Source organism: Protopterus annectens, chromosome 9.part0, assembly GCF_019279795.1.
Source record: "Protopterus annectens isolate FY-2018-M chromosome 9.part0, PAN1.0, whole genome shotgun sequence".
NCBI lineage: Eukaryota > Metazoa > Chordata > Ceratodontiformes > Protopteridae > Protopterus > Protopterus annectens.
In genome coordinates, this window is record NC_056743.1 from 1,257,621,406 (window position 1) to 1,257,648,044 (window position 26,639).

General features: G+C 44.5%; 1 protein-coding gene across 1 annotated transcript in view; it reads left to right on the forward strand.

The window, feature by feature from the left end:
- Positions 1-5,636: 5,636 nt before the first annotated feature.
- The window catches only part of LOC122810647 (transcription activator BRG1-like), a 278,989-nt gene continuing 257,986 nt past the window's right edge, over positions 5,637-26,639 (forward strand). Inside the window, exon 1 of the mRNA XM_044082220.1 lies at positions 5,637-5,736. Coding sequence (XP_043938155.1) covers positions 5,637-5,736 — 100 coding nt within the window. The remainder of the gene's footprint in view (positions 5,737-26,639) is intronic.

Consider the following 26,639-nt stretch of genomic DNA (forward strand, 5'->3'; position numbering starts at 1 on the left):
TATATTCAATAAAACAATCTCTCAAGCCATCAGAAATATTGTATAATACTAGAGATAAAACTAATGTCACACAGGGTATTTATATACCTAGGAAATATGTGGTTAATTTCAGAACTAGATTTACTAGTGATAATAAAGGTATTACCAGTATCATAAATAAAAATTGGCACATTCTTTTAACAGATATAGAGATTAAGAAATTAGTAGGAGACCTGCTTTTACATATACTAATAGTAAAAATCTTAAGAGGTTATTATGTATAGAAAAATCTAATGATAGAGAAAGGAGCTATTATGAGGGCTCCACACAATAAACTAGGGACATACCCATGTAATGCTTGTAACATGTGCGCCCACATTACAATAGAACAAGTTTTTGTACACCCTTCAATTGATTTTATATTTAAACCTAATTTTATAGCTAGTTGTGGTAGTGTCAATCTAATATACTTAGCTGACTGCCAAAATTGCAAGGCGTTTTATATAGGTATGACAACAAGGTTGTTAGAATTTATAATCACCTATATGATATCAAGAAAAATGATCATAATGCCTTATCCAAGCATGTCAGCAGTAATCCTGGACATACTTTTAGATTTAGAATATTACAACTTGTCATGCCTAGCAAAAGGAAAGGTGACACTTTTAACGAACTAGAGAATATTGAACTAGGTTGGATATTACGTCTTAAAGCACATTATCCACCTGGGTTAAATCAATACATTAGTATTAGATCTTCGTTAAAAGGACGGAGCTTGAAATAATTTACCTCCATTTTAATTTTGTGTTTTATATTAAATTGTTTTATTATATATGCTTTATTCCTAATGAATATAGTGGTTTATTTTTAAGCTATATTAGATTATAAGGTAAAAGACTATTTATAATTATAACTATATTACATATTAATTAGCTCCATGCCTCTTATGATTTTAAAAAGACACATCTCTCCTTTATGTAAGATCATTTTAAATTTGGGCTTTAGGTATCCATTGACACTTTTGAGGTTATATATACATGTATAATTTATATGGATTTAGTCTTAGTCCAGTTCAATAACTGTAAATATAACATTAGAATAAGGCTTTGAACATATATAGTTTCTTATATACATACCCTATATATGTATGTATTTATATATATCTTTACAGCTATCAAAGGTTCATGTATACATTGATTTGATTTGAAAAATACACAATGAAATGAAGACATTTATATATTTATATTTATGATATAATTTTAAAATATACACTATCTAATGGTCTGTCTGACATCACTTACTGTATATATTTTAGTAGGTCTTCACATTTGTTTTACTATTGTTCACTATGGACATAGTAAAATTGTTAGTATAGTTTATTTAATAAGTGTATGTTACTAGTTTATGTGGCTTCTGCAGCTATATACTTTGAAGTAGTACTGACTGACTGATTTTAATTAATTTTAATTAATTGGATGATTGACGCTATTATGATTGATTTTATTAATTAGAGCATTTTGCTGTATATAAGGATCATGGTCTTGCTGAATTATTAGATCTGAAGAAGCGTACAGTGTGTACGCAAAAGCGCTCATCCCTGTGTTTGTTCTGAATAAAGAAGTCCTTTTTCATGATCGTGGTGGTCGATACTCTGGTTTGTTTTACTGCATTATCAATAGTAAGTTAGATCCATCATTGAGGACATTGTTCAAAACAACAGACTTATACATATTACAGTATGACTTAGTGAATTTAGCTGGTCAAAACAACCGACACAGTACATGTTACAGTACAACTTAGTGAATTTAGCATAAGTAGATGTAAGAATAAAGTATGTCTAGTGGTAGTGAAAATTTGCTCTATAAGCAGAGTGAACATAGTATAGTATTTACAGAGAATGTATTAGTAATAAAGAGGATGCAAGATATGAGCAGTGTGTTATGAATTGCAAAGTGGGAACTCATGTGGGTGAAGAGCAGGGGCAAATCCACTTGGAGGGTAGATAAAGAGTGAAGGAGGGATATGAAGTTGGGATATGCAGTGTTTCGAAGGGGGGGGTGAGTTCCAAAGTTTGGCTATAGAGTAAGATAGGAAGTGGCCAGGGGGCCTAGAGGGTTTGTGAATTTGTAATAGGTTTTGGTTTTCTGACCGAAGTGGGCGATTTGGAATATAGGGGAATAAGGTGGAGGAGAGAGCTGGACAGCTATATGGTTTGAAGATGAGTTTGTGAGCTGTGGAGAGTTTTAGCAGGTTTAGGTAGTTTGGTAACTCAAGCCATTGAAGGGATTAAAGAGAGGATTGAAGAGAGATGCACCTGAAGGTATCACTCGGATGTAATGAGTTAACAGTTGGCTTAGTTTCTTGGTGTCATTCCAAGGGAATCCAGTATAGGCTGACAGCCTGGGAGGACATGATTGACAGATCACGATGCTTTCCCAGAGATGGCCTTCATCAGTCTCCCCCTGGGCATCAGGCTTCTGGCAAAAGCTCTTGCCTCCCCCATAGTGCCTTTTTTAGGCAAAGCCATGAGCACAAAATTACCAACATGAAAGATTCTTCTAAAGGAAATTTAAAGGTCTTTCTGTGAAACGCTAGGAGTTTTAGCATGAAACTTCACTCCTTGCAATCATTCCTCACCCTGGAGCATACTGACATTTGTGCAGTCACTGAAGCCTAATTCACAGCTGCAGCGAGCACACCAGCCTTACCAGGTTACTCATCCTACCATACTTTCTGACCCCAAATGGAGGGCTACAAAGCCAAAGGAGGTGTAGTTTCAATATTTATCAAATACATACACACCTCCAGGCTGGTCAAACGGTATGACACATGGGAGAGGCTTCAAGTGCAGCAAATATGGGTTAATGCCTAGCTGGGAGTTTATCTATTATGCCCAAGTAGGGAATAATGTTGAAGACTTTGGCTAGGTCAAGGTAGGCGGGTGTGGTGTCTCAGCCATGACTCAGGACACCCACTCCAACCTGTCTGGACTTGAAATCCATCAAGATTCAACATTCTAGCCTGACCCTGGGTGACTTTAACTACCCAACCATAGAGTGAAAGACCTATTCTATTCCAAACATGAATGCCCAGAGATTCCTTGACTTCAGTGCCAATGCATTGGATCAGTTGGTTGACACCCCCTGGCCCTGGTACTAACCAACATGAGTAGCCACTGTAGCAACCCTACGGTGTCATCCTCCTTTGAAAGTGATGACTTAACATCTTACAAAGTCACCATCTACCCCCTGCCCCCCCAATCAGGATCAAATAAAATTTTTCCAAAGCCACCATCCATTCAGTTGGAACTAGCGCTAATGTCCAAGCCTACACCAAAAAACTATGAGCACCTACATAGCTGTATGGACTCAGCAATACTTAACGGGACCAAGTCATCTTCCTCAAGGAAGAATAAACCTGGTAGACAGCAGCAATAAACTCTATAATAAAAGGAAAACATTGCGGTATAGGACAAAGAAGGAGCAAGTGCAGAGTTGGAAGCAATCTCTCCTTTGTCTGAACAAGCAAATAAGTTCACTGGTGAAATCCTCTAAGGCGGAGTCCAAATTGGCCACGAAGGACCATTACTAGGCCTTCTTCACATGCGTCCGCAATCTCAAAGGTAACACCCAAATCTGCTCTGAATTGGTGGTCAAGAACACCACATACACAAATGCCATAGATGTAGCCAACCTGCTGGTAGACAGGTTCAGTGAAAATCCCCCCCCCCCCCCGTCTCCCCATCACTAAGCCAGGACAATCCCCAGCACTTGCCCCCACTCCAATCTCCCAATCACTAAGCCAGGACATCCCCAGCACCTGCCCCCCCCTCCCCTCATCACCAGGGAGCAGGTCTTTAATATCCTCTCAAAGGCAAAAAATAGTCTCCATGGGACCCGACAACATCCCTGGCTGCGTCCTACATAAACTCTGGCATGAGCTCTCAGCTCCATTAGGCACCCTGTTCAATTAAAGCCTGAGCACTGGCTTCATCCCAGCCGAATGGAGGACTGCTACTGTCATTCCTTTACACAAAGGTGGAGTGTCCACTGACCTAGGCAATTATAGGCCATCAGCCTCACTAGCCTGATCTGCAAGCCATGGAAAGCATCATGTCCTTTATAAACATGGACTTTGGCAACCTCCAAACGCTTGACCCCCACAGTTTGGTTTTGTCAAAAGGAGATGGTGCCTGTTAAACTGGGTCATCATCTTCGAAACAGTCATCAAAAGCCACGGACGAGGTGAAGACTGTGCACACCGCGTACCTTGACCTAGCCAAAGCCTTCAACACTATTCCACACTTGGGCATAATTGATAAACTCTCCCAGCTGGGTATTAACCCATATATTACTAGGTGGGTAGCTAACTGGCTCACTTATGGAACCCACTCAGTCAAAATAGGGGAAGCCATCTCTAGTAGTAGACCCGTAACGAGTGGTGTACCCCGAGGATCGGTCTTGGGGCCTCTCCTGTTTCGGATATACTTTTCTGAGGTGCAAGCCAAAACCAGTGGTCTGTGGCTGACCAACTTTGCAGATGACTGCAAGCTGGGACTGTCTTAAATTCCCTTAGTGGTATGAATATCCTGTAAGAGGGCCTTACCCAAACTGACTGGTACCAGCAGCATGGCGTCAAACTGAATGCCAAGAAATGTATTATCCCCTTTGGGGGAAAATGGCATCCCCACTAATTATCACATTAATAACAATGTACTAAGCACGCAAGTAGTCTTGAGGGACTTGGGCACCCAGGTTGATAGCAACTTGACTTTTGGCCACCATGTTTCCTCCGTTGTAAGGAAGGCTTTCTACATGGCCCACCTAATAAGCAAGGGTATTTCATCTAGAAACAAGGTCATAACATCCTTGTACTCCTCTTATCAGACCCATTATAGAGTACAGTGCCCCCTTCAGCATGTACCTTGCCAAGCATAGCAGCAGCTGGAGAGACCACAGAGGTTCCTGACCAGGAAAATCCAGGGTCTCAAACATTTGTCCTATAGAGAGAGGCTAAAAGCCCTGTCCCTCTATTCAAGTCTCATACAGACTGCTCAGAGGTGACCTGTGTCTGGCATACAAGGCCATCTGATACCTGGCCTTGATGGAGTTGCCGCATATCCATAAGTCAAAATCCACTCTAGGTTTAGGCCTTGTGTAAGGGTTGCCAGTCTGTGACATTAATAGAACTTGGTGGGATAGATTTGTGTCCCACAGACTCCCTCGTCTGTGGAATAGACTTGCTGTCCATGTTAACTAGAGTACCTCTCTAGTCCTCTTTAAGAGGAACCTGGACGACTGGATAGGAAACAGAAAATACACCCCTGGGATCCCACCTGTTTCCCTGCTGGACAAGGGAAACCGGTGCTGACTTTGTGGGAACATGGGCAAAATTCTTGGCTAGGCTTATAAGGGCCTCTGTACGAATAGCCTAGTATCATCCTGTGAGCCTATGAAATTTACTGGTACCTTTTAAGAAGCTATCCAAGGGCTTGCACAAGTGTGGAAATACTGAGGATGTGCAAGCTTGACTGCCATTTTGTAAGCAGTTGAGATGTAAGCATGTATGTATGCAAGATCTGTCTGTTAGCCAGTTTGTATTTTATGGTGTTCCTATCCATCCTGATGTGTTTCTATGTATTAAAGTATCAAGACGAAATGCCGCGCCTGGTCATCTATGAGACTGAGATGAGCGACATGGTGTCAGAAGTGGCATGTCTAAAGGACATGAAATTAGAGGTGGCATGGCTAAAACTGCGTAAAGCACTTGCTAGGAACTGGAGGAATATAGAAGAATGAATCATTCCTATAATGTACATACTTTGCAAGACAGGTCATAAACGAATTTCAGATATTAAAGTTGCTGAGCTCCATTTCTTATTCTTGTATATGAAACGGAGCATACAGGACATTCTAAATTATATTCGCATAAACCGATGTGTACAATATTGATAAAATATTCAAATTACTATGGAAAATGTTTGAAAAAGTCCGAATTGCATAAAACAAAAGGGAGACTACCGCATTTTCACTAAGCATGTGTTTTTCTGTATTAAGCAAAGATATAGTTGTCCGTGTATAAAGTGTTCTCATGTTTATGCAGTGTTAAAGTAAAGCTGTTTCACAAAAGTAAAGCCATTACAGGGCATAATTTGCCAAGTACAGTATTTCAAAGAGTTTATTATGCATTTGAATGTTATAAGCTCACAGAACAGTTTGTTCGTAAATAAGTGCAAGGGCCATATTTTCAGTGTTTGTACATACTTCGTGGGCATGCTTGATGGATTTTGAAAACCCAGTGCACTTGTGTTTGACCGTAATATTGCTGAGAACTGGAGAGTGTTTGAGCAAGATTTTGACATTTTCATACAGGTTGCATTTTCTGATGATGACTGTACAAAGGCATTTATTCTACTTTAATTTAGCTGGGTCAGAAGCCATAGTATGCACCTGCTGTCTATACAGGAGAGGGGAGGGGAGGAAATGTCCTATTATTGTGCAGGATGAGTCAAGGGAGGTCCCAGAGTGCTGAAAATGTACATTTAGAGAAATGTGTAACCCCCAGACAAATGTTACAATGGAAAGGAATAAGGGATCAAAAGCCTGGTGAAAGTTTAGCAGCATATATAACTGACATGAGAAACCAGGCTAAAATGTGCAGATTTGGTGATTTAAGGGATGAGTTGATAAAGGACGGACTTGTGTGGTATAAAAGATGATGCTTTGAGATTTTGCTTTTGACAGTGATTTAACTAAATAAGGCCATTGAGACTTGTCGGATATGAGCTCACAGAAAAGCACACAAATATGCTTACAAATGAGTACAGCTCTAGAAGGCACAGTGACAAAGCTCATGTTGATAGTATGTAGCACGTTATTTAAAGGAACGGGCCCAAGCAAATGTCAGCAACAGTAGCCCTTGCAGCATTCACTGGTAAACCCCAGTTTTCCAGCAAATTCCAGAGTTCGCATGGTCTCCGTGAAGTATGAGCGAGTCGGTAAACTCAAATTGTAGGCTCCAACCTAGTTTCATTGCCAACTACTGTAATTGTGGTGGAAGTCATGAATCTAAAAGGGAAAAATGTTTAGCTTTTGGTCAGCAGTGCCACAAATGCAGTAAATGGGATCATTTTAAAAGGTTTTGTAAATCAAAAGGCCCACATTCTTTTATTCAAAGGGAACATTTTAAGAAATGAGTTTTAGAAAGCTGCAACCCTACTCTCTGTTAATGGTGTCAGTGCTATATGAAATGGTTCATTCTTTACCCTTTAATGTACTGCATTAAGTATTTTGCACTGTCTGGATAAATGGCAAACCTGTAGTGCTCAAAGTTGACATGTTCCAAGTGCAATGTTAGCAGAAACATTTGCTAGTGTGTTATGGTGAAAGGGTTGAATTGGCAAGGTGTGTGAAGGTTGTTGCTTATGGAGGTGAAGAATGTTATTCAGCTGGAAGATGTTACGACTTATTTTTATGTGGTTGAGGCATGCCCAGTTATTAGGGCTCAGAGACCATTTGAAAATGGGACTGCTTTCATTTAATAAGTCCACCATGTTAGCTTAAAAGACCACTGCTAATTTCACCCAGTACGTTTTTGTTACCTATGCTGATCTTTTTGAAGACAAGTTAGACGAACTTCCAGTTGTATACTCCATGAAGTTAGACCCAGAGGTCAGTCCAGTAATCAGGCCAGCACATAAAGTTCCAATAGTCCTGCAGGACAGAGTCAAAGTTGAGTTAGATAAAATACTGCAATGATGTGTGATTTGTCCAGTCGAAACTCCAACTGAATGGGTATCTTCCATGGTGGTAGCTCATAAGAACACCAAAGATGACATCAGAATATGTATTAATCCACAAGATTTGAACAAAGCATTAAAAAGACCATCATCCAATGTGCATAGTCGAAGTGGCAGCCTTGATGCCAAATGCCACTTTTTTTGTCTTGGATGCAGAGAGTTTATTTTGGCAAATTTAGCTTGACAAGAATCATTGCTCACTACGTTGAGTAAGTTTGGCAGGTGCAGATTTTTGAGTGCCATTTGGGATAAATTCTGAAAAAGTGAAGTGTTTCCGCGTGCAGTTGAGCAAATTTTTTCTAGGTATACTTGCGCTATTATAGTAGACTATGTACTAGTAGGAAGTCATGGTAAAGCTGAACATGACTGAAACCTCAGAAAAGGGCATGTCAAGTGAATCTTAAGGTCAGTCCACAGAGATGCAAATTCAGGCTGCAGGAAGTTGCTTATGTTGGTCATTTGTTTACCTGTACAGACCTTTAACCAGAGCCTTCAAAACAGCCATTCTTGCGATGCCAGCTCTAGACAATGTTCAAGCCCTACAGAGTTTTCTTGGCATGGTTAACTACTTAGGCAAGTTCATTCCACACTTTAGCAGACTTTCAGCACCACTCAGAGAGCTGACACATGAAGATGTATCATGGTCTTGGCTAGGGCAACATAAAGAACATTTGAAGTCCCGAAACAATTCTTTGATTTCATCATTTCTAACATCCTAGACCAGCTTGCCTAATCCCCCACAAACGGAGATGCAGTCTGAACTTGGTTCTCACCAACATGGGTGACTGTTGCACCACTCCCTTAGCATGTTCTTCCCTGGTGAGATCAGATCTGACCGTCTCATTCAAAGTTTCTTCCCTGGTGAGATCAGATCTGACTGTCTCATTCGAAGATTCTGTCACCCCCAGCTGTAACCAGGCTAAAAAACTTCTCAAAAGCTGACTATAACCTTGTAAGGGAGGGTATTGGTAGCTTCACACGACTGCTTCCTATAGAGGATGGAGACAACTATGGTGAACAGTATGGCACTGTAGTATCCAACACATATACAACTGCATGAACTTTGCCAAACCCAACAGAACTAAAACCTGCTCCTCAAGGAAACACAAACCCATCTGGTGGACATTCTCTATCAGCAAGTTTTACAACAAAAGGAAGAAACTGTTGTCCAGGGGTAGAAAGGAACAAAATTCCAAATTGGGAAAATCCCTCCTCGGCCTCAAGCAAATTAGATCACTAGTGAAATTCTCCAAAGCCAATTATGAATTGAAACTAGTCTCTGAAACAAAGGGAAACCACAAAGTCTTCACTTACATTAGGAACCTTCATGGCAAAGCCCAGGTTTGTTACAAATTAGTACTTAATGGTACCACTTACACTGATACTGTTGACTTCGCCAATCAGCTAGCAGATAGGTTCAGCACAAACTTCACCCCCTATCCCCCGAAAAGGCCCATTTGACATCCCAGATACTTGTCCCACACTTCACATCTCCATAAATCAAGTGTTAAAGGCCTTATCCAAGGCAAAGAACACACATTCTGTGAGACTGTATAGTGTCCCAGGTTGTATTCTGCACCATCTCCAGCAAGAACTAGCTTCGCCATTGAGCACCCTGTTAAACCACAGTATGTACAGGCTTCATTCAGGCAGGGTGGAGAGCTGACATAGTCATCCCCTTGCACAAAGGTGGTGCCACTACTGACCCTGGAAACTGTTGCCCCATTAGCTTGACAAGTCTGATCTGTAAAGCCATGGAACGGATTATTATGGATCTCTTAAACCAAGGACACGGGCAGTCTCCAAGCACTTGACCTCACCTAGTTCAGATTTGTCAAGGGCAGATCTTGCCTGTTGAACCTGGTTAACTTCTTTTGAGACTGTAATCAAGGCCGTGGATGAGGGTAGAGTCAGTACATACAGCTTACCTTGATTTAGCCAAGGCCTTTGATGCAGTCCCCCACACTGGCATTGAAAAGCTAACGCAACTTGGCATAAATCCCTGTCTCATCAGGTGGATGGCCAACTGGCTCACCAATAGGACCCCCAAGGTCAAAATAGGTGCCTTCACCTCTGACAACAGACCTGTCACTAGTGATGTTCCCCAGGGATCTGTCCTGGGACCCCCTGCTGTTTGGCATGTACTTTTCAGAGGTCTAGGCAAAAATAAAAGGCCTGTGGCTGACCAAGTTCGCGAATGACTGTTAGTTGGGTGCTGTCATCGACTCCCCAAATGCTAACATACTGCAAGAGGGTGTCACAGTGACAAATGACTTTTGCCAAAGTCATGGCCTTAAGTTAAATGCAAAAAAATGTATTACCATACCATTTGGCAAAAAACGCTGCTCCTATGGATTACCACATCAACTGCAACCCCATAAGCACACAACCTGTTGAGAGACTTGGGTGCTCAGGTTGACAACAGTCTCGCATTCGATAGTCATGTAGTAGCAGTGGTCAGAAAAGCCTTTTACTTGGTTCATCTCAAAAGTAAAGGTATTGCCTCCAGAAAAAAAGGAGGATCTGATATTGTTGATCCTCGTTCATTCCTTATGCATGGGTATCAGTTCGAGCTCCGAACCGAGCCAGCCATGTTCCAAGCTCGTGTCAGCTTCAAACTCTCGAGCTAAACTCTTATCCACAATCCCCCTTTCCCTGTTACCTCCGATTTCGTTTGCCGCATCGCCATTTGGTAGTGTCAAGCTACTTCTCTTGAGCTAAGTACAGTAAATTGTTTAACTGCTTTACAGATTATTTTTCTGTCAGAAAAGTTCATATTTTGTCTCTTACCCTGTCGCATCTAGCGTTCATATTTTCTTAAGGTTTTTCTGATTTTCTTAACTACTTTTACCGCAAGGTATTCTCTTTACCATCGTTGGTAATCTTTTTCCCTTTTCTCTCTCATACCTTCGGGTACTCTCTTGTACCATTGTTATTGCTTTTCTATTAATTAATTTGCTGTCATGGCAGATAAAAAAAGGTAGTCTGGAGTTTAAGCAGTGTTCTGATTGTGGACACAAACTGCCTACTTGTGATGCACACTCTGTGTGTTTATTGTTTGGGAGCTTCCCATTTGTCTATTGACCCACCCTGTGCTATTTGGGAGAAATTTTCTAATGGAACATTGTTGGAAAGGAAGAAACCACCTGATACTGAAGGGACTTCTAAAATCTCCCTTTTCAGAGGCTATTTCTGGGTCTGAGGTCTCAACCCCTCCTGGAACCCATAAGAAAATGGATGTTCCTACTAAGGCTTAATCTTTGCCTTCGTCCTCGGCTGGGGACCTCCGCCAACCAAACCTAAAAAGGCTAAAGTTTCAGCTCCGGAGCTCTGTCAGCCCCAGTGATTTCGGTGCCTAGACCTTCGGCTCCACTAGTGATTTTGGCTGTGTCTTCTCCTGCAGCCTTCTATACATCGGCACCGAGGGGCTCCTCTGTTCAGACCATTACCACTGTATCGGCACTGACCGTTCAATCGGCGCAGACCTTGACCGCGTCAGCTCTGAGATCTTCCTTTGAACCAACGCCTTTATTGTTGACTCCAGTTTTGTCGGTTCCAGCTTTGGCACCGACAACCACTTCGGCACCGATCCCTATGTCTGTGCAGACAATGACCGCGGCACCGATGACTTCTTCGGTGCATTCAACAGTAGTCCAGTCTCTCTTGGCACTGTTGTCCTCGGTGCGGTCAGATGAGATGGGCATGGTGTCTGCCTCTTCTGTGGGACAGGCCTGTTTCTCCCTCAGTCTCCGTGAGGTCCACTAGAAGCCTTTCCGAACATGTGTTGCGTCTTGTGGACCAGGTGCTCTTGGCCAGAGGTATCCCACCCCTCATGAACTATCCTTCCTTGGGAGGTGATCACCCATCTTCAAAGACCCCTTCTTATTCTCCTCCTTCATTGCCTTTGAAGTCTATGGATATAGCAGTCTTCCCCTTCTGCAGTTCCCTTTATGGATCTCACTAAGGAACTGCAGTTGCCTTCGTTGCAGGAAAGTTTTGCTATGACCCAGGATGTCAGCTGAGACACTCGTAGCTTGCTGCTCCATAGCCATCTAGGGATTCCCGGTCGGCAAGCTGAGCCTCTTAGGGGAGGGGTGACCCCTGTCCTAGACATACACTCCTCTTCGGGTGGACCAGCCTTCCAACTGATGCAGCAGGCTTTCTCTGCTGCTGGCGATACTGGACTTGTCTATACCTCCGCCCTCCTCTGGTACACTGGTTTCACAAGTCGCATCTAGCAGACACCGGGTGCAAGGGCCGCAGGATATATTCCCTCAGGAATCCCCTTTTCTGTAGTCTTCTCCAGCTTCTCCTGCTGAGGAGATCCACCGGAAAAGTTAGTGTAAGAGGAAGCACATGGACTCCACAGAGGAGTCCCTCACCGAAGACATAGATTTCGATGAGGGGGAAAGATCCCCTTGGTCACCCTCAGAAGTATCCTTTGGTGATATCCTGAAACAGAGAGGTGACTGGCAGTTCTCTAATCCGACCTCTGAGGAATCTGTTACTGTAGGCCTTTCGCGCCCGGCCCCCTACCTCCTGGTTTACTCCACCTGCCGATGAACTTGTCTGGCTCATTGTGCAGCTTGGAAGACTCCTGATACCGTCTAAGCTATTCCCCGGAGGCCGGATAAGATCTTGTCCCCTCCTGCTTTGGATCCCCATTGGTCCAAAGGTCTTCCTCTGGATGCTTTGGTGGCGGCCGCAACAAAAAAGGATCTGGCAGAAGAAAGCCAGACTGGCCATCTGCTTAACAGAGTCCCGGGCCCTGGACAGGATAGGGAAGTGCACTTTTGCTTCAGCGACCTTTGCTATCCGGTCTCTGAATTATATGGCACATTTCACCAGGCTTCAAAGGGATCTGGTTTCTGAGCTCTCAAACCTTGGCTGGTGCCGTATCTGAGGTCTGTGACAGTGGCCTCTCAGCTGGCCACCAATGAGTCTATATCTGACTCCTCTATGCGACTGATACCTCACGCATCAGAAGGAGCGGCTAGAGCAGCGGGTTCAGCTGCGGTTTTGAGACTACACGCCTGGATGCGTTTGTGCAACTTCGCGGAACACTTTGTCTTCTTTTCTTAATGCCCCCATTGAGGCCTCCTCGTTGTTTGGGCCCAAAGTTAACAGCACACTGGCCAGATGTGAGCAGGACATTAAGACCCTTTCTTCCTTAGGTGTCAGTTATTCTTCCCCTCAACATGCTTTCTCCCAAAACCAAGAGTGGGAAGACCTGGTTCAAGAAATCTCGGGGTCCATTCCGTGACACACAGGCAGAGTTCTCCCCCAGAGGCAGAGGGGGAAACTCACAGGGAAGACTCTCCTTTCGGGGCAGAGGGGGAAACTCACGGAAGGCTCGCCTTTCGGGGCAGAGGGGCGGGGTCCGCGTAACCAGGGTTCCAGGGATTCTTTCCCTGGTTAATCCTACCAGTGCTCCTGAAGAGTGGCCAAACTCCTTTCCTCTGGAGGTGGTTGGGGGGACGTTTCTCCTTGTACCCTTCTGCCTGGCTAACCATCACCACCGATTCCGGGGTACAAAGGATTATAACCAAAGGTTATCATATCCCCTTCGATCTTTGTCCTGCCCCTTCAAAAACCTTCCCGACATTCCACCCAGTCAAAGGGAAGAAGCAGCACTAGAGATAGAAAAGCTGCTAAGAAAGAGTCTCATCCAAATAGTCCCTCCAGACCAGATAGGATCCGGATTCTACTCTACTATTTTTGGTGCCAAAGAAAACCAGGGACTGGAGACCAGTTTTGGATCTCAGTGTATTGAACAAGTTTGTGAGAGAGCAAATATTCCGGATGGTCACAATACAGTCTATCCTCCCGCTTTTGGAAAAAGACTGTTGGATGTGCTCTATAGATCAAGAGGCGTGCTACCACATAAAGGTGGATAGGTCATCGAGAAGATTTCTACACTTCCGTGAAGGAGCCAGTCACTACCAGTTTGAGTACTGCCCTTCGGACTCTCTACAGCCCCCAGAGTGTTCACAAAAGTGCATGGCAGTTGTCACAGCTCACTTGCGACTTCCAAGGATTCCAGGTGTTTCCATACCTAGACGACTGGCTCATTTCCACTCCCACCAGACATCTATTGGAAAAAGCCTTGGCATACTCTCTCCTCGCTGCTCAAAGATTAGGCATAACCATAAACTGGCAGAAGTCCAATCTCACCCCATCTCAGTCGACAGAATTCATAGGGGTTATCTTGGACACAAAAAAACTGCAGAGCTGCTATTCCAGAGCACAGAACACTAAGGATAAAGCAACAACTAATTCCAATCCTTTCAAAGGAAAAATCCACGGCTCACTCTGTTCTACAGCTGTTGGGTTCCATGGCAGCCTCCATCACCATTGTTCCCCTGGCTAGGTTTCACATGAGGCTTCTACAATGGTTACTGCTCACCCAGTGGTATCCCTTTCAGCATCCTCTTTCAGCCATGATTCGAGTAACCCACAGGTGCAAACAGGATTTAAATTGGTGGATAGGTTCATAGATTAGTACTAAGCTAACTGCCCTTTGCGAGCCATTTTAAGCCTAGCCAATTCTCCCTTGTGAGACTCAAACCCTGCACCTTGTGTTTGTAAGGCAAACACCTTAACCATTAGGCCATCCTCCCAACCCCCACACAATCTCTCACAGTGGTCTCGCCCCTTCTCCCCCCAGCAACCCAAGGCCACAGTGACCATGGACGCCTCCCTGATGGTGCGTGTGTGTGTGGGGGGGGCTATGTCAGGGACACAGTCCAAGGCACTTGGTCCGAACTGGAGGCCCATCTGCATATAAATGTTCTAGAGCTGAGGGCGGTGCTTCTGGCATTGCAAGCATTCCATCCCCTGCTGCCATCTGGGACAATTGCAATTCAGTCAGACAACATGGCTGTAGTCTGGTACATCAAAAAGCAAGGTGGAACCAAATCTTACCTCCTTTTTTGAGAGGCCATGAGGATATGGCAATGGGCGATGGCTACTGATCATTTTTTTCCAGCAACGCACATTCCCGGGAGTTCCAACGTGATAGCAGACAGACTCAGCAGGTGCATTCTTCAACCTCATGAGTGGTCCCTGAATCCCTTGATAGCGGCGGAGATCTTCCACCGCTGGGGCCGTCCTTGCTGTGACCTCTTTGCATCCCCAACCAACTAAAAATGCAGCAACTACTTCACCCAGATCCCCCCTCCAGGACAGTCACCCAGGGACGCTCTAGTCCACGATTGGCCCTCTAGTCTTCTTTACGCATTTCCACCCTTTCCCCCTCATTCCCCAGTTTCTGAAGAAAGCCCGTCGGTTGAAGAGCAAGGTGATCCTCATAGCACCATATTGGCCTCTACAGATTTGGTTCCCCTTCCTTTGGCCTCACCTACTAGATCGACCATGGATTCTCCATCCACCCTCGGAGTTGCTATCATCCACAGAACCTGATTCATCCCAACCGGAACAGCCTGAAGCTCACGGCTTGGTTACTCCAATTCCCTTGATTGCCAGGGAGAATGATCTTTCCCTACCAGTACGTGATATTCTCATTGTTTCTCATAAGTCTTCCACTAGAGTTACTTATCTGAGCAAGTGGAAAAGATTTACCTGTTGGCTGAAAAATAAACAAGTAGACTCCTTTTCAGCACCAGTGTCGATTAATACTAGGCTATCTGGCCGACCTGTTTCAATCGGGTGTATCGGCCTCTACCATTAGAGTTAATTTGGCTGCAATTTCTAATTTTCATGAGTGTGTCCAAGATTCCTCTCGTGTCCCATAAATTGTGCAAGGCCTTCATAAAAGGTTTGAATCATCTGAAACCACCTTTTAGAGAACCTATTCAACCATGGGATGTATTAGTTCTACAAGCTCTGACAATGTCTCCTTTCGAACCAGCCTCTTCTTGCAACTACAAGTATTTGTCATGGAAAACCTTGTTTTTGGTCGCTATTACTTCTGCTAGACATATTTCTGAACTTCAAGCTTTATGTATCAAGAGTCCATACTTGATTTTTCATAGAGATAGTGTCTCTGAGAACTAATCCGTCATGCCTGCCTAAAGTGATCTCGGAAATGTCCATTAATCAAGCCATTGAATTCCCAGATGTTCGTGTTACCCTGCTGCAGACATCACACTTGGGTTATCCTGCCATCAGGCGGTACCGCAGTCTGCCTGAGTTCCAAAGTCTTGGTCCGGCGTTGGTTGCTGTCGCTTCTTCCCTGACGTCAGTGTGCCAGGGGTATATGAGGCATCCACCATTTTCTTCGGTCTTTCTTGCCGCGCGGTGCCCGAAGCAGAAGCAGTTCGCAAGTGCCGGTCGGCCGACACCTGAAATATTCAAATCGAATTTCAGTCCAAAGTCTTCAATAAAGCTAGGTACCCTGTTGGGGAACCTTTTCTTGCCTCAGTCCGATGTCAGAAAAAGTTAACAATTGCATTTCTTGTGGGAAGCAGATACCTCATAAGTACTTCCATTCTTATTGTATTCCTTGCCTAGGCCCAGACCACGATGTCACAGGTTGTCGGTTTTGTGGTAGGTTTAATAAACGAACTATCAAACGCCGTTTTGACTTCGCACGACATTACTTTGGTAGGAAATTTAATTATATCATGCCGTCGGAGCAGCTGACGACCGGCATACATAAAAAAACGCAAGGATAAGGACAGGCAGCCTAGGAACAAGCCAGACTCCGAGGCCTCTGCTGGGCCTGTCGCTGGTTCTCCGGTTTTCAGTGAGGTGCCTACGCAGCCCCTGACTACCGCAGAATTGGAACCCCAGATAGCTGTGGATTCTCAAGCGGAGTGCACTAGGCCGTTGCAGCCATCTTCATTAGGCCCTTCCGACACCGGAGCAGGAGGAGATCCCGGTGCAGTAGAAACACCCTCGGTTGCAGAAGGTGTCTTCAGACAGACTACACTCACCATTAAATCTTATGCTAAGCTTAAAACTCCATTAAAACCAAAAAAGACTGTACATCAGTCTACAGTTCAAGGCCCCATGCCTAAGAAATAGATGCTTAAGATGGCTGAAGATTTGATTACCCTAATCAGGGGTTCCCATCCCCCTCCAGATAAAAGGCCAAGACAAGAGGAGGATTATGCTTCCTCTGTCCAGGTTTCAATTTCCTCAGATTCTTCTGAGGAACAGGATTGCACCTTTTCCCCCTTATGAAGACTCTGATGCTGAAGACTCTATTCCCTCAGCATCTCCCCCTGAAGACTTCTCCTTTGGGGAAACTTTACATACCATGAGGGAACATTTCCACTGGGAAGGCCAGGACTACTCTGATTCTAATAAAAGGCTCCGAGAGTTCCTTTTACTACCCCAGCACAGACCACTTGCTATCCCTCCAGTTTTAGACATTGTGGATGATGTTTACTTGGAGTCTAGTCTAAATCCAGACTCTCTACCTCCTGCTGCAGCCAAACCAGACAGGTACTACAGAGTACCGGACTCTCACAAATTCCTTTATAAAAGCCCTGTGGCTGACTCAGAAACAATTTCCCAGGGTCCCAAAGGGGCTAAAGCTTCTATGGCTAAAAATCATGTGCCCTCTGAAAGGAATTCCAGAGCCCTAGATAGATGGGGAAAAAAGATGTACACCTCAGCTACTCTGGCTATGAGAGCATTAAATTGTCAGTTTCACATGCTGAAATATCAGCAATTCCTAATGTCTCAATTAAAACAAAAAATGAGCACACATTCTGAACAGTCTGAATTCAAGGAAATGCAGGGTCTGTTGCATGCAGCTGAACAGGTGGGCAAACATACATTACAATGTGGATTTGATTCATTGGAAGCTTCCTGTAGAGCAGCTGTTACTGGGTCTGTCATACGTAAACATGCTTTAAAAGAACAAAACCCTACCTGATCATGTTAAAGCAAAATTATTGGATGCACCTTTACAGCAGGATGTATTTGGTGTCAAAGCAGAAGAGGTTTTAAAGAAAATGGTGGATAAGGCAAAGTCTATGCAGACTGTCAAGGATTTTTTACAGGCAGAAATTGACCAACAAAAAACTGGTCCTTTCCAGCTTTGGACAGATCACAGAGGGGCAAATACAGATGCCCAAGGGGCAGAGGTCAGTCACAAGGCCTTTACAAACCTCGCCAATGGGGTACTGCTACCCAGAAAGGAGTTGAAGACAGGCCGCAAGCTAGCAGAAGACTAACACAATCCTCAAACTACCAAGCAAATCTCTCTTGGCAGCTCCCTTGGGAGGAAAATTAGCACTTTTTGCAGACAACTGGCACATCATCACAAAAGACAAATGGGTCCTAAACATTGTCTCACAAGGATACAGATTCCACTTTCATACCTTGCCAAGAATAAAAGGAATGCCAGACCTGCCATCAAATCAATGGGCAGAGGCACAAAAATAAATTACAAAAATAAATGAGAGCATGGGCATGAGAGCCATTCCACAGGTACCTACACAGGAGCAAGGACAAGGATTTTACTCAAGACTCTTTCTAGTCCCAAGAAAAGACAAAACATGGAGGCCCATTCTGGATCTTTCAATTCTGAACACCTATCTACAAGTTCCAAAATTCAAGATGCCAACACTACAGCAGCTTCTTCCCATGCTGGGCAAGAATGCTTAGCTAGTAACATTGGACCTCAAGGAGGCATACCTGCATGTCCCTATCAGACAAAATTGCAGAAGATGCCTCCGCTTCATTGCAGGTTCAACCCATTATCAATTCTCTGCACTGCCCTTTGGCTTATCTACTGCGCCCAGGGTCTTCACAAAATGCCTGGCACCAGTAATTGCATACTGCAGACAAAGTGGAATTCAAATATACCCATACCTGGACGACTGCCTTATTCAAGCAGAAAGCAAGGACACTCTTTTAAAACATCTGGCATTTGTCAAACACCTTCCAAGTTGCCTAGGGTACACAGTAAACAAAAAGAAATCAAAACTAGTGCCCTCACAAAACATAATATTCCTGGGTGCCAGCTTGAATACAATGGCCCAGATGACTTATCTCACGCCAGACAAGCAACAACAGCTGACTCAATACTACAAAATAATGGCAACAAAGACCCAACTCCCTGCAAGAAAAATTCTGCAGGCCTTGGGATTCATAGCATCTTGCATGCTACTAATACCATTTGCAAAACTGCATATGAGGAAATTACAATGGTACCCGAAAAGCGTATGGACACAGCACAGCCACAGCTTGGAAACAATACCACTCATTCCCTGCCTTCAACAGAAGTTTCTATGGTGGGCACAGGCATGTCACCTCAACAAGGGTCAGCCTTTCACCTTACCCACAGCCAGGCAAACTATGACAACAGATGCATCGGACTATGCCTGGGGAGCACACATGGCGGGACAGTGCATTCAGGGCAAATGGACTACAGATCAAAGGCATCTGCATATCAATCAAAAAGAAATGCTAGCAGTACAGAATGCCCTAACAGCTTTCAAGGACCTCTTACACCCAGGGCAGCTAATAATAAAGACTGACAATACCACAGTAATGTGGTACATAAACAAGCAAGGGGGCACACATTCCTACCCTCCATGCAGGCAAGCAATGACCTTGTGGAGCACAGCACTGTCTTCCCAGGTTCAACTACAAGCACAATTCTTGTCAGGAAAGAAAAACACATTGGCAGACTACCTAAGCAAAAACATCATGGATCCCCACGAGTGGAAACTAGATCCACAAGTATTTGCTAGGATAACTCAAAAATGGGGACGCCCAGACATAGATCTGTTTGCCAACCCCCAAAACTACCAACTTCAAAAATTTTGCACAAGGACATTCCATCCACAAGCTTGGAAAGTGGACGCCCTCTCATTCAGTTGGAAAACATTAACAGTGTATGCCTTTCCTCCACTGCCTCTTCTAGCAAAGGTACTGCTGAAAGTCAGATTAGAGAGGCCACAAATGATACTCATTGCACCAGACTGGCCACGCCAGCACTGGTATTCAATTCTAAGGAACATGGCCCACCATAGATTTTACCACAAATTCCTCACCTGCTCACCCATAGAGGCAATCAGATTCTACACAGCCAGCTCAAGACTTTAAACCTGGCTGCATGGCAAATTACCTAAACAACCAGCCAACACCTCTATCCAAAGCTGTTATGGATGTCATTCTGGAGGCCAGGAGGCCCAGCACCAGGAAAACCTATTCAGACAAATGGAAAAGATTTTGCGCCTGGAACCAGGCTAAAGGCCAAAATCCCCTTGATCCAAACATTCCTCAGATTCTACAATATTTAACTGAGATGTTGCACAAAGGACTTTCCTTTTCATCTATTATGATCCCCGCTTCAGCAATTTCAGCTCATTACAACACTGATCCGCTTTTATTTTCACATCCACTCGTAAGACAGTACCTCAGAGGGGCTAAGAACATAAGACCGCCCAGGAGAGCACCATCACCTACTTGGGATCTCAACTTTGTTCTGGAAAAGCTTACACTGCCACCCTTTGAACCAGTTTTTGCAGCTGATTTAAAATTTCTTTCATGGAAAACTGCCCTACTGCTAGCAATTACTTCAGCAAGAAGAATCTCAGAACTACAGGCACTAATGGCAGTGGAGCCTTTCCTCATTTTTCATCAAGACAGAGTCTCTCTATACTACTTGGATAAAACTAAGGCTTTCAGAAAATGTGACCAGCTCTTTGTAGCCTATGCTGCAGGATTACAAGGAAAAGCCATCTGAAAACAGACCATTTCAAAATGGATAGGGCATTGCATACGTTTCTGCTACACGCATCATGGGAAACCGGTACCTGCTAACATTAGGTCCCACTTCACCAGGGCTACAGCTACATAAACAGCCTTTCTCAAGGGTTGCCAACCAAGAATATTCTGGAAGCTGCAACTTGGAGTTCAGTGCACACCTTCACCAAACACGATCACTTACCTCTATATTCTAAGACTAGAGCTGGTTTTGCCACTGCGGTTTTGCAGGGCCTACTAGCTTCTTCTAACCCTGTTTAACTCCACCACCCATCCTTAGCTTTGGGATTCAACCCAAGTGTGATGACTGCAGCAGGGTAACACGATGAACATAGTACAGTTTTGTACCTACCATAAATGTAGATGTTCGATTGTTTACCCTGCTGCAGTCCAGGTTACCCTCCCTCCATCCCCTCTGAACTAGCTGGACTTACCTATACCACTCTGTCCTATACAACCTCTGTGGTGCATTTGCTTGTGCCTGAAGGTATTGCTTTATTTTATATATATATATATTGCCTACCTATTGGGGGCACCTGACATCTGGGGCAAGAAAAACTGAAGAAAATGGCGCCGGATGCCTCTTGTATACCCCTGGCGCACTGATGTCAGGGAAGAAGCGACAGCAACCGACGCCAGACCAAGACTTTGGAACTCAGGCCAACTGCGGGGACCGCATGACTGCAGGATAACCCAAGTGTGATGACTGCAGCAGGGTGAACACTAACATCTACATTTATGGTAGGTACAAAACTGTACTTTTTCTTTCCCAATCATTCAAACAGAGGAGAGTATTGCCTACATACCCTAGATATCCACAGGCAAGTCCGTTTTTACTTAAACAAGACTAAACCCTTTCGTAAATCTGACCAGTTATTTTTGGCCTTTTCTGGACCTAGATTAGGATCTGCTGTTGCCAAGGTCTCAGCTAGATGGTTAAAGGACTGCGTGACCTTCATTTATACACATCGTAATATCTCGTTGCCTTCTACCATGAAAGCTCATTCAACAAGGATGGTGGCAACTTCTGCTGCCTTTCATGCCAGAGCGTTACATGACATCTGTGCAGCTGCAACTTGGGCTATGCCTCATACCTTCATCAATCATTACAAATTGGATTTTGCCTCCAGGGGAAGAGCATCTTTCGGTTCTATGGTGCTCAGGAATGTCCTTCCATGAAAGCCTCCCAGTAATAGAGGTAGCTGGGGACTGTGTCCCATGCTTAAGGAATGAATGAGGATTAACTATATCAGATAAAGAAGTTATGTCTTAACTTAACGTTCCATCTGTATTGTTGATCCTTGAGTCATTACGACCCTCCCTTCCCCCTCCTGTGGTTTCTAGTGGATCTCATCATCTGGTTCTCTTAGGTTATTTGACCAGAGGTAGCCTCTACCTTCTTTGACTTGCAAACTCAATCTGAGGTAACCAGGAGAAGGGGGATTGTGGTTAAGAGTTTAGCTCGAGAGTTTGAAGCCGAATCGAGCTTGGAAAATGGCCGGCTGTGTTCCGTGCTCGGAACCGATACCCATGCATAATGACTGAACCAGGATCAACAATACAGATGGAACGTTATGGTAAGACAACTTCTTTTTATTACCACTCTGTACTCCTCCCTCATTAGGCCAACAATTGAGTTTAACGACCAGTTTGGTGTTTACCTCTCCAAACACCTGCACCAACTGGCAAGGCCACAGAAATACCTCGCAGAGAATCCATGGCCTCCAACACCTGTCCTATGTGGACAGGCTCAAATCACTATCACTCTGCTCAGTGTCATACATATTGCTGAGAGGTGATCTGTGTCTCACCTACAAAGCAATATCAGACCCTACCCTACTAGAGATGCTCCATATCCATAAGTCTAACTCCTTGAGCGTTACCTACTTGAAAGGCCTAAATTTAATATGCAACATCAACAAAACCTGCTGGAGAGACAGAATGGTCTTCCAGAGGCTGCCTCATCTCTGGAATAGACTTCCCATACATGTCCCTTTTCTGACTCTGCAAGCCCATCATCACTGAGTGGATGGGAAACCACATATTTGCCCAAGGGGTTCCACCTGTCCGTCATTGACGGGGGCAACCGGTGCCGGCTGAGGATGTTCTTCATCTCACATTGCTGCAGTCCTAACACTTGGGTAGTCCGCTGTCCCAGTCGGCCCGAATACCAAAGTATAAGGCTGACGTCGGTCAAGGCGCATTTGTCTGACATCAGGACGTCAGTGTACAAATGTGCATGACCGACGTCATATCCTCAGTCTTTTTTGCCGCATGGTCCGATGCAGAAGCAGTATTGCGAGTGCAGGTTGGCGTTCTGAAATTTTCTGAAGTCGGAGTTTCAGACCGAATCAAAGTTGGCTAAGTACCCCGTTGGGGAATATTTTGGTTTTTTCTTGCCTCAGTATTTAACCGGATGTCAGAAAAAGTGAATAACTGTATTTCTTGTGGGAAACAGATACCTCATAGAGATTACCATACATTGTGTATACCTTGCTTAGGGCCTGAGCACGACGTTGTTGGCTGTCGCTCTTGTGCTAGATTTAACAAACGCACTATTAAGAGAAGATTAGATTGTGCCAGGTTAGTTTTGGGAAGCGTTGTAATTACAACATGCCGTCGGATGCTCCGGCGCCCGCTTCATCTAAAAGCGCAAAGACAAAGCAGCGAAGTTTAGGGTAGAAGAACCATCTGTCCCGGACGTCGGTTCTTTAGAGGGCTCGTGGAGCCGGTGGTTCTACCAGAGTTCCTTTGGATTCTCAGGGAGAGACTTTACTGTTACAAGATGTGTCCTCTCAGGAGGTAGGCCAGGCTGAAGGGGCTTCTCAGGTAGCTGTTTTCCCCTCCCTTCCTAAGGTGGTTAGGCCCTCCCCTTCTGTTTCCAAGGCTCCTTCTAGAGGCCGGCCAGGGTTAACTTCAGTGGGGGTCTCCTAGTTCTTCAGGGTCTCTGCCTAAGAAACATATGCTTAAAATGGCAGAAGATTTGATTTCTATGATTAGAGGTTCTTTACCCCCCCCCCTGATAAGAGGCCTAGGGTGGAACCTGAGCTTGAGAGTTTTGAGCAGTGTTCGAGGCTTCTGAGTCTTGCTGAAGACTTGCAGGAGTATCCTCCTTATTCTGATTCTGATGTAGATGACTCTACACCTTGCCTCTCCTCCTGAGGATTTTTCTTTTCAGAGACTCTTCATTCCATGAGGGAGCATTTTAAATGGGAAGGTCAAGATTTCTCTGATTCTAGGAAAAGGCTTAGGGAATTTTTGTTTCTACCCCAGCATAGGCCTTTAGCTATACCTCCTGTTCTGGATGTGGTAGAGGATGTTTTTGCAGAGGCTTCCTGAACCCTGATTCTTTGCCTCCTGCCCCAGTTAAACCGGACAGGTATTATAGGGTGCCTGAAGCTCATAAGTATCTTTTTAAGAGTCCTAGGGCGGACCCAAAAACTGTTTCTCAGGGCCCTAAAGGGGTTAAGGCTTCTGTTGTTAAAAATCCTGTTCCTTCCGATAAAGAGGCAAGGGCTTTGGATAGATGGGGGAAAAGGTGTATACTTCTTCCACTTTAGCCATGAGGGCTTTGAATTGCCAGTTTCACATGTTGAAATACCAAAATTATCTCCTTTCTCAATTGAAGTCTAAGGTAGATGCTCTGGCGGAAGGTATTGAGTGTAAAGAGTTGCAGGATTTGGTTCATGTTTCTGAACAGGTGGGTAAGCATTCCTTGCAATGTGGTTTTGATGCTGTACAGGCCTCTTCGAGGGTGGCAGCCACTGGTTCTGTTCTTCATGAGGCACGCCTGGCTGAGGGATCAGAATTTAGCTGAACATGTAAAGACAAGGATTTTAGATGCTCCTTTACAATCTGATGTGTTGTTTGGTGCGCCTGTGGAAACAGTTTTAAAGAAAATGGAGGACAAGGCTAAGTCTATGCAGACTGTTAAAGTTTTTTGCAGGTTCAGCCTCCAAAGTTTAGTAGAAATTGGCCTACTAAGGGGTGGACTTATCCTTCTTATGATTCTCAGTCTAGGGGTAGATCTAGACGTGGTAGGGGCAGAGCTCAAGGTTCTTTTAGGCCTAGAACAGGCAGTTCGCCTGCCCAGTCTTCTGGTGAGGGCAGGGGTCAGTCCTTTCGTAAGCAGACCCAATGACTTGCCTTTTCAGCTGCCAGAGCCTTCTCGTCTGGCAGCACCTTTGGGAGGAAGGCTGGCACTTTTCAAAGAAAATTGGAGTGTTATTACCCAAGACAGATGGGTATTGGATATCGTTCACCACGGTTACAGGTTTTATTTCCATACCTTGCCTCCATTCAAAGGCATGCCAGACATTCCTCCTATACAAAGAAAAGAGGCTCACAAGCAAATTTCTCTGTTGCTCCAGATAGGGGCCATTCAGCCGGTTCCTGTGCCAGAAAGGGGCCTAGGATTTTATTCTCGCCTGTTCCTAGTACCAAAAAAGGGGAACACGTGGAGACCAATTTTGGATTTGTCTATCCTCAACACTTACATTCCCAAGTTCAATATGTTGACGTTACAACAGCTTTTACCTCTGCTGGGCAAAGATTACTGGATGGTAACTTTAGATCTCAAGGAGGCTTACCTTCATGTGCCTATCAGACTCAGTTGCAGGAAGTATCTGCATTTCCGAGCTGGAAATTCACATTATCAGTTCTCTGCCTTGCCCTTTGGCTTATCTACTGCGCCCAGAGTATTCACAAAAGTTCTGGCTCCAGTTGTAGCTTTTTTCAGGCTAAAAGGAATACAAATCTATCCTTACTTGGACGACTGTCTGATTCTGGCTCAAGAAAAGGACGAGCTTCTTCAGCATCTGGAATATGTGATAGCAGTGCTAAGATGCCTGGGGTATTCTGTGAACGAAATAAAGTCCAGTCTAGTACCCTCTCAAGACATGTGCTTTCTGGGTGTGAGACTGAATACAGCAGCCCAGATGGCCTTTTAACCCCGGACAAACAAAAGAGTCTATCCCTTTACTTCCATCAACTATCTCATCAGTCCGTGCTGACTGCAAGGACAGTCCTTCAAGCATTAGGGTTCATGGCATCTTGTATTCTGGTGCTTCCCAATGCCAAACTGCATATGAGGAAGCTGCAATGGTATCTAGAAAATGTCAGGACACAGCACTGACAGGATTTGGACACTGGCATTCCAAGAATACCTTGCATGCAAAAAGGAATTTTGTGGTGGGCTCAGGAATGTCACCTAAACAAGGGACTCTCTGTGACCCGGCCAGAGGCGAGTCAGATTCTAACGACAGATGCCTCAGACATAGCTTGGGGAGCTCATCTGAATGGAAAGTGGATACAAGACAAGTGGCCTGCCAGACTACAGCATCTACATATCAACATGAAGGAGATGTTAGCAGTCCAGTTTGCATTAATGGCTTTCAAGGAGTTACTTCTTCCAGGGCAGGTGTTGATTCTAACAGACAACACTACTGTCATGTGGTACATCAACAAGCAAGGGGAACACATTCTTATCCTCTATGCAGGCAAGCAATGATTTTGTGGGAGACTGCGCTCAGCTTGCAGCTAAATCTACAGGCAAGGTTTCTGCCAGGAGCACAGAACTCCTTAGCAGATGTGTTAAGCAGGCAAATCATGGATCCCCACGAGTGGAAACTGGATCTTCATGTATTTCGACAATTGACAGTGTCCTGGGGAACTCCAGACATAGATCTGTTCGCTTCTCCACTAAACCACCAGCTGCCAAAGTTTTGCACGAAAAGGTTTCATCACACAGCTTGGAAAGTGGATGCTCTTTCGTTCAGTTGGGAAAATCTTCATGTGTATGCCTTTCCACCTCTGCCTCTCCTCCCAAAGGTACTCCTAAAGGTCAGACAAGACAAGCCAAGGATGATTTTGATAGCTCCAGATTGGCCTCGGCAACACTGGTACCCATTACTGAGGAATCTGGTAAGGAAGCCTCCATGGCCTTTACCTTTAATTCCACACCTTTTGTCTCAGAGGGACGGTCATCTCCTCAATGTCAAGCTTCACTCTCTTCATCTAACAGCCTGGCATATTCTGTTTTGAACCACAGCAGGTCTCAACTTCCTCAAGTTTTGAATGTGATTATGGAAGCCAGAAGGCCTAGTACACGTAAAGTGTATGCAGAAAAATGGAAGAGATTTTTATTTTGGAGTGCAGCAAAGGATTTGGATGT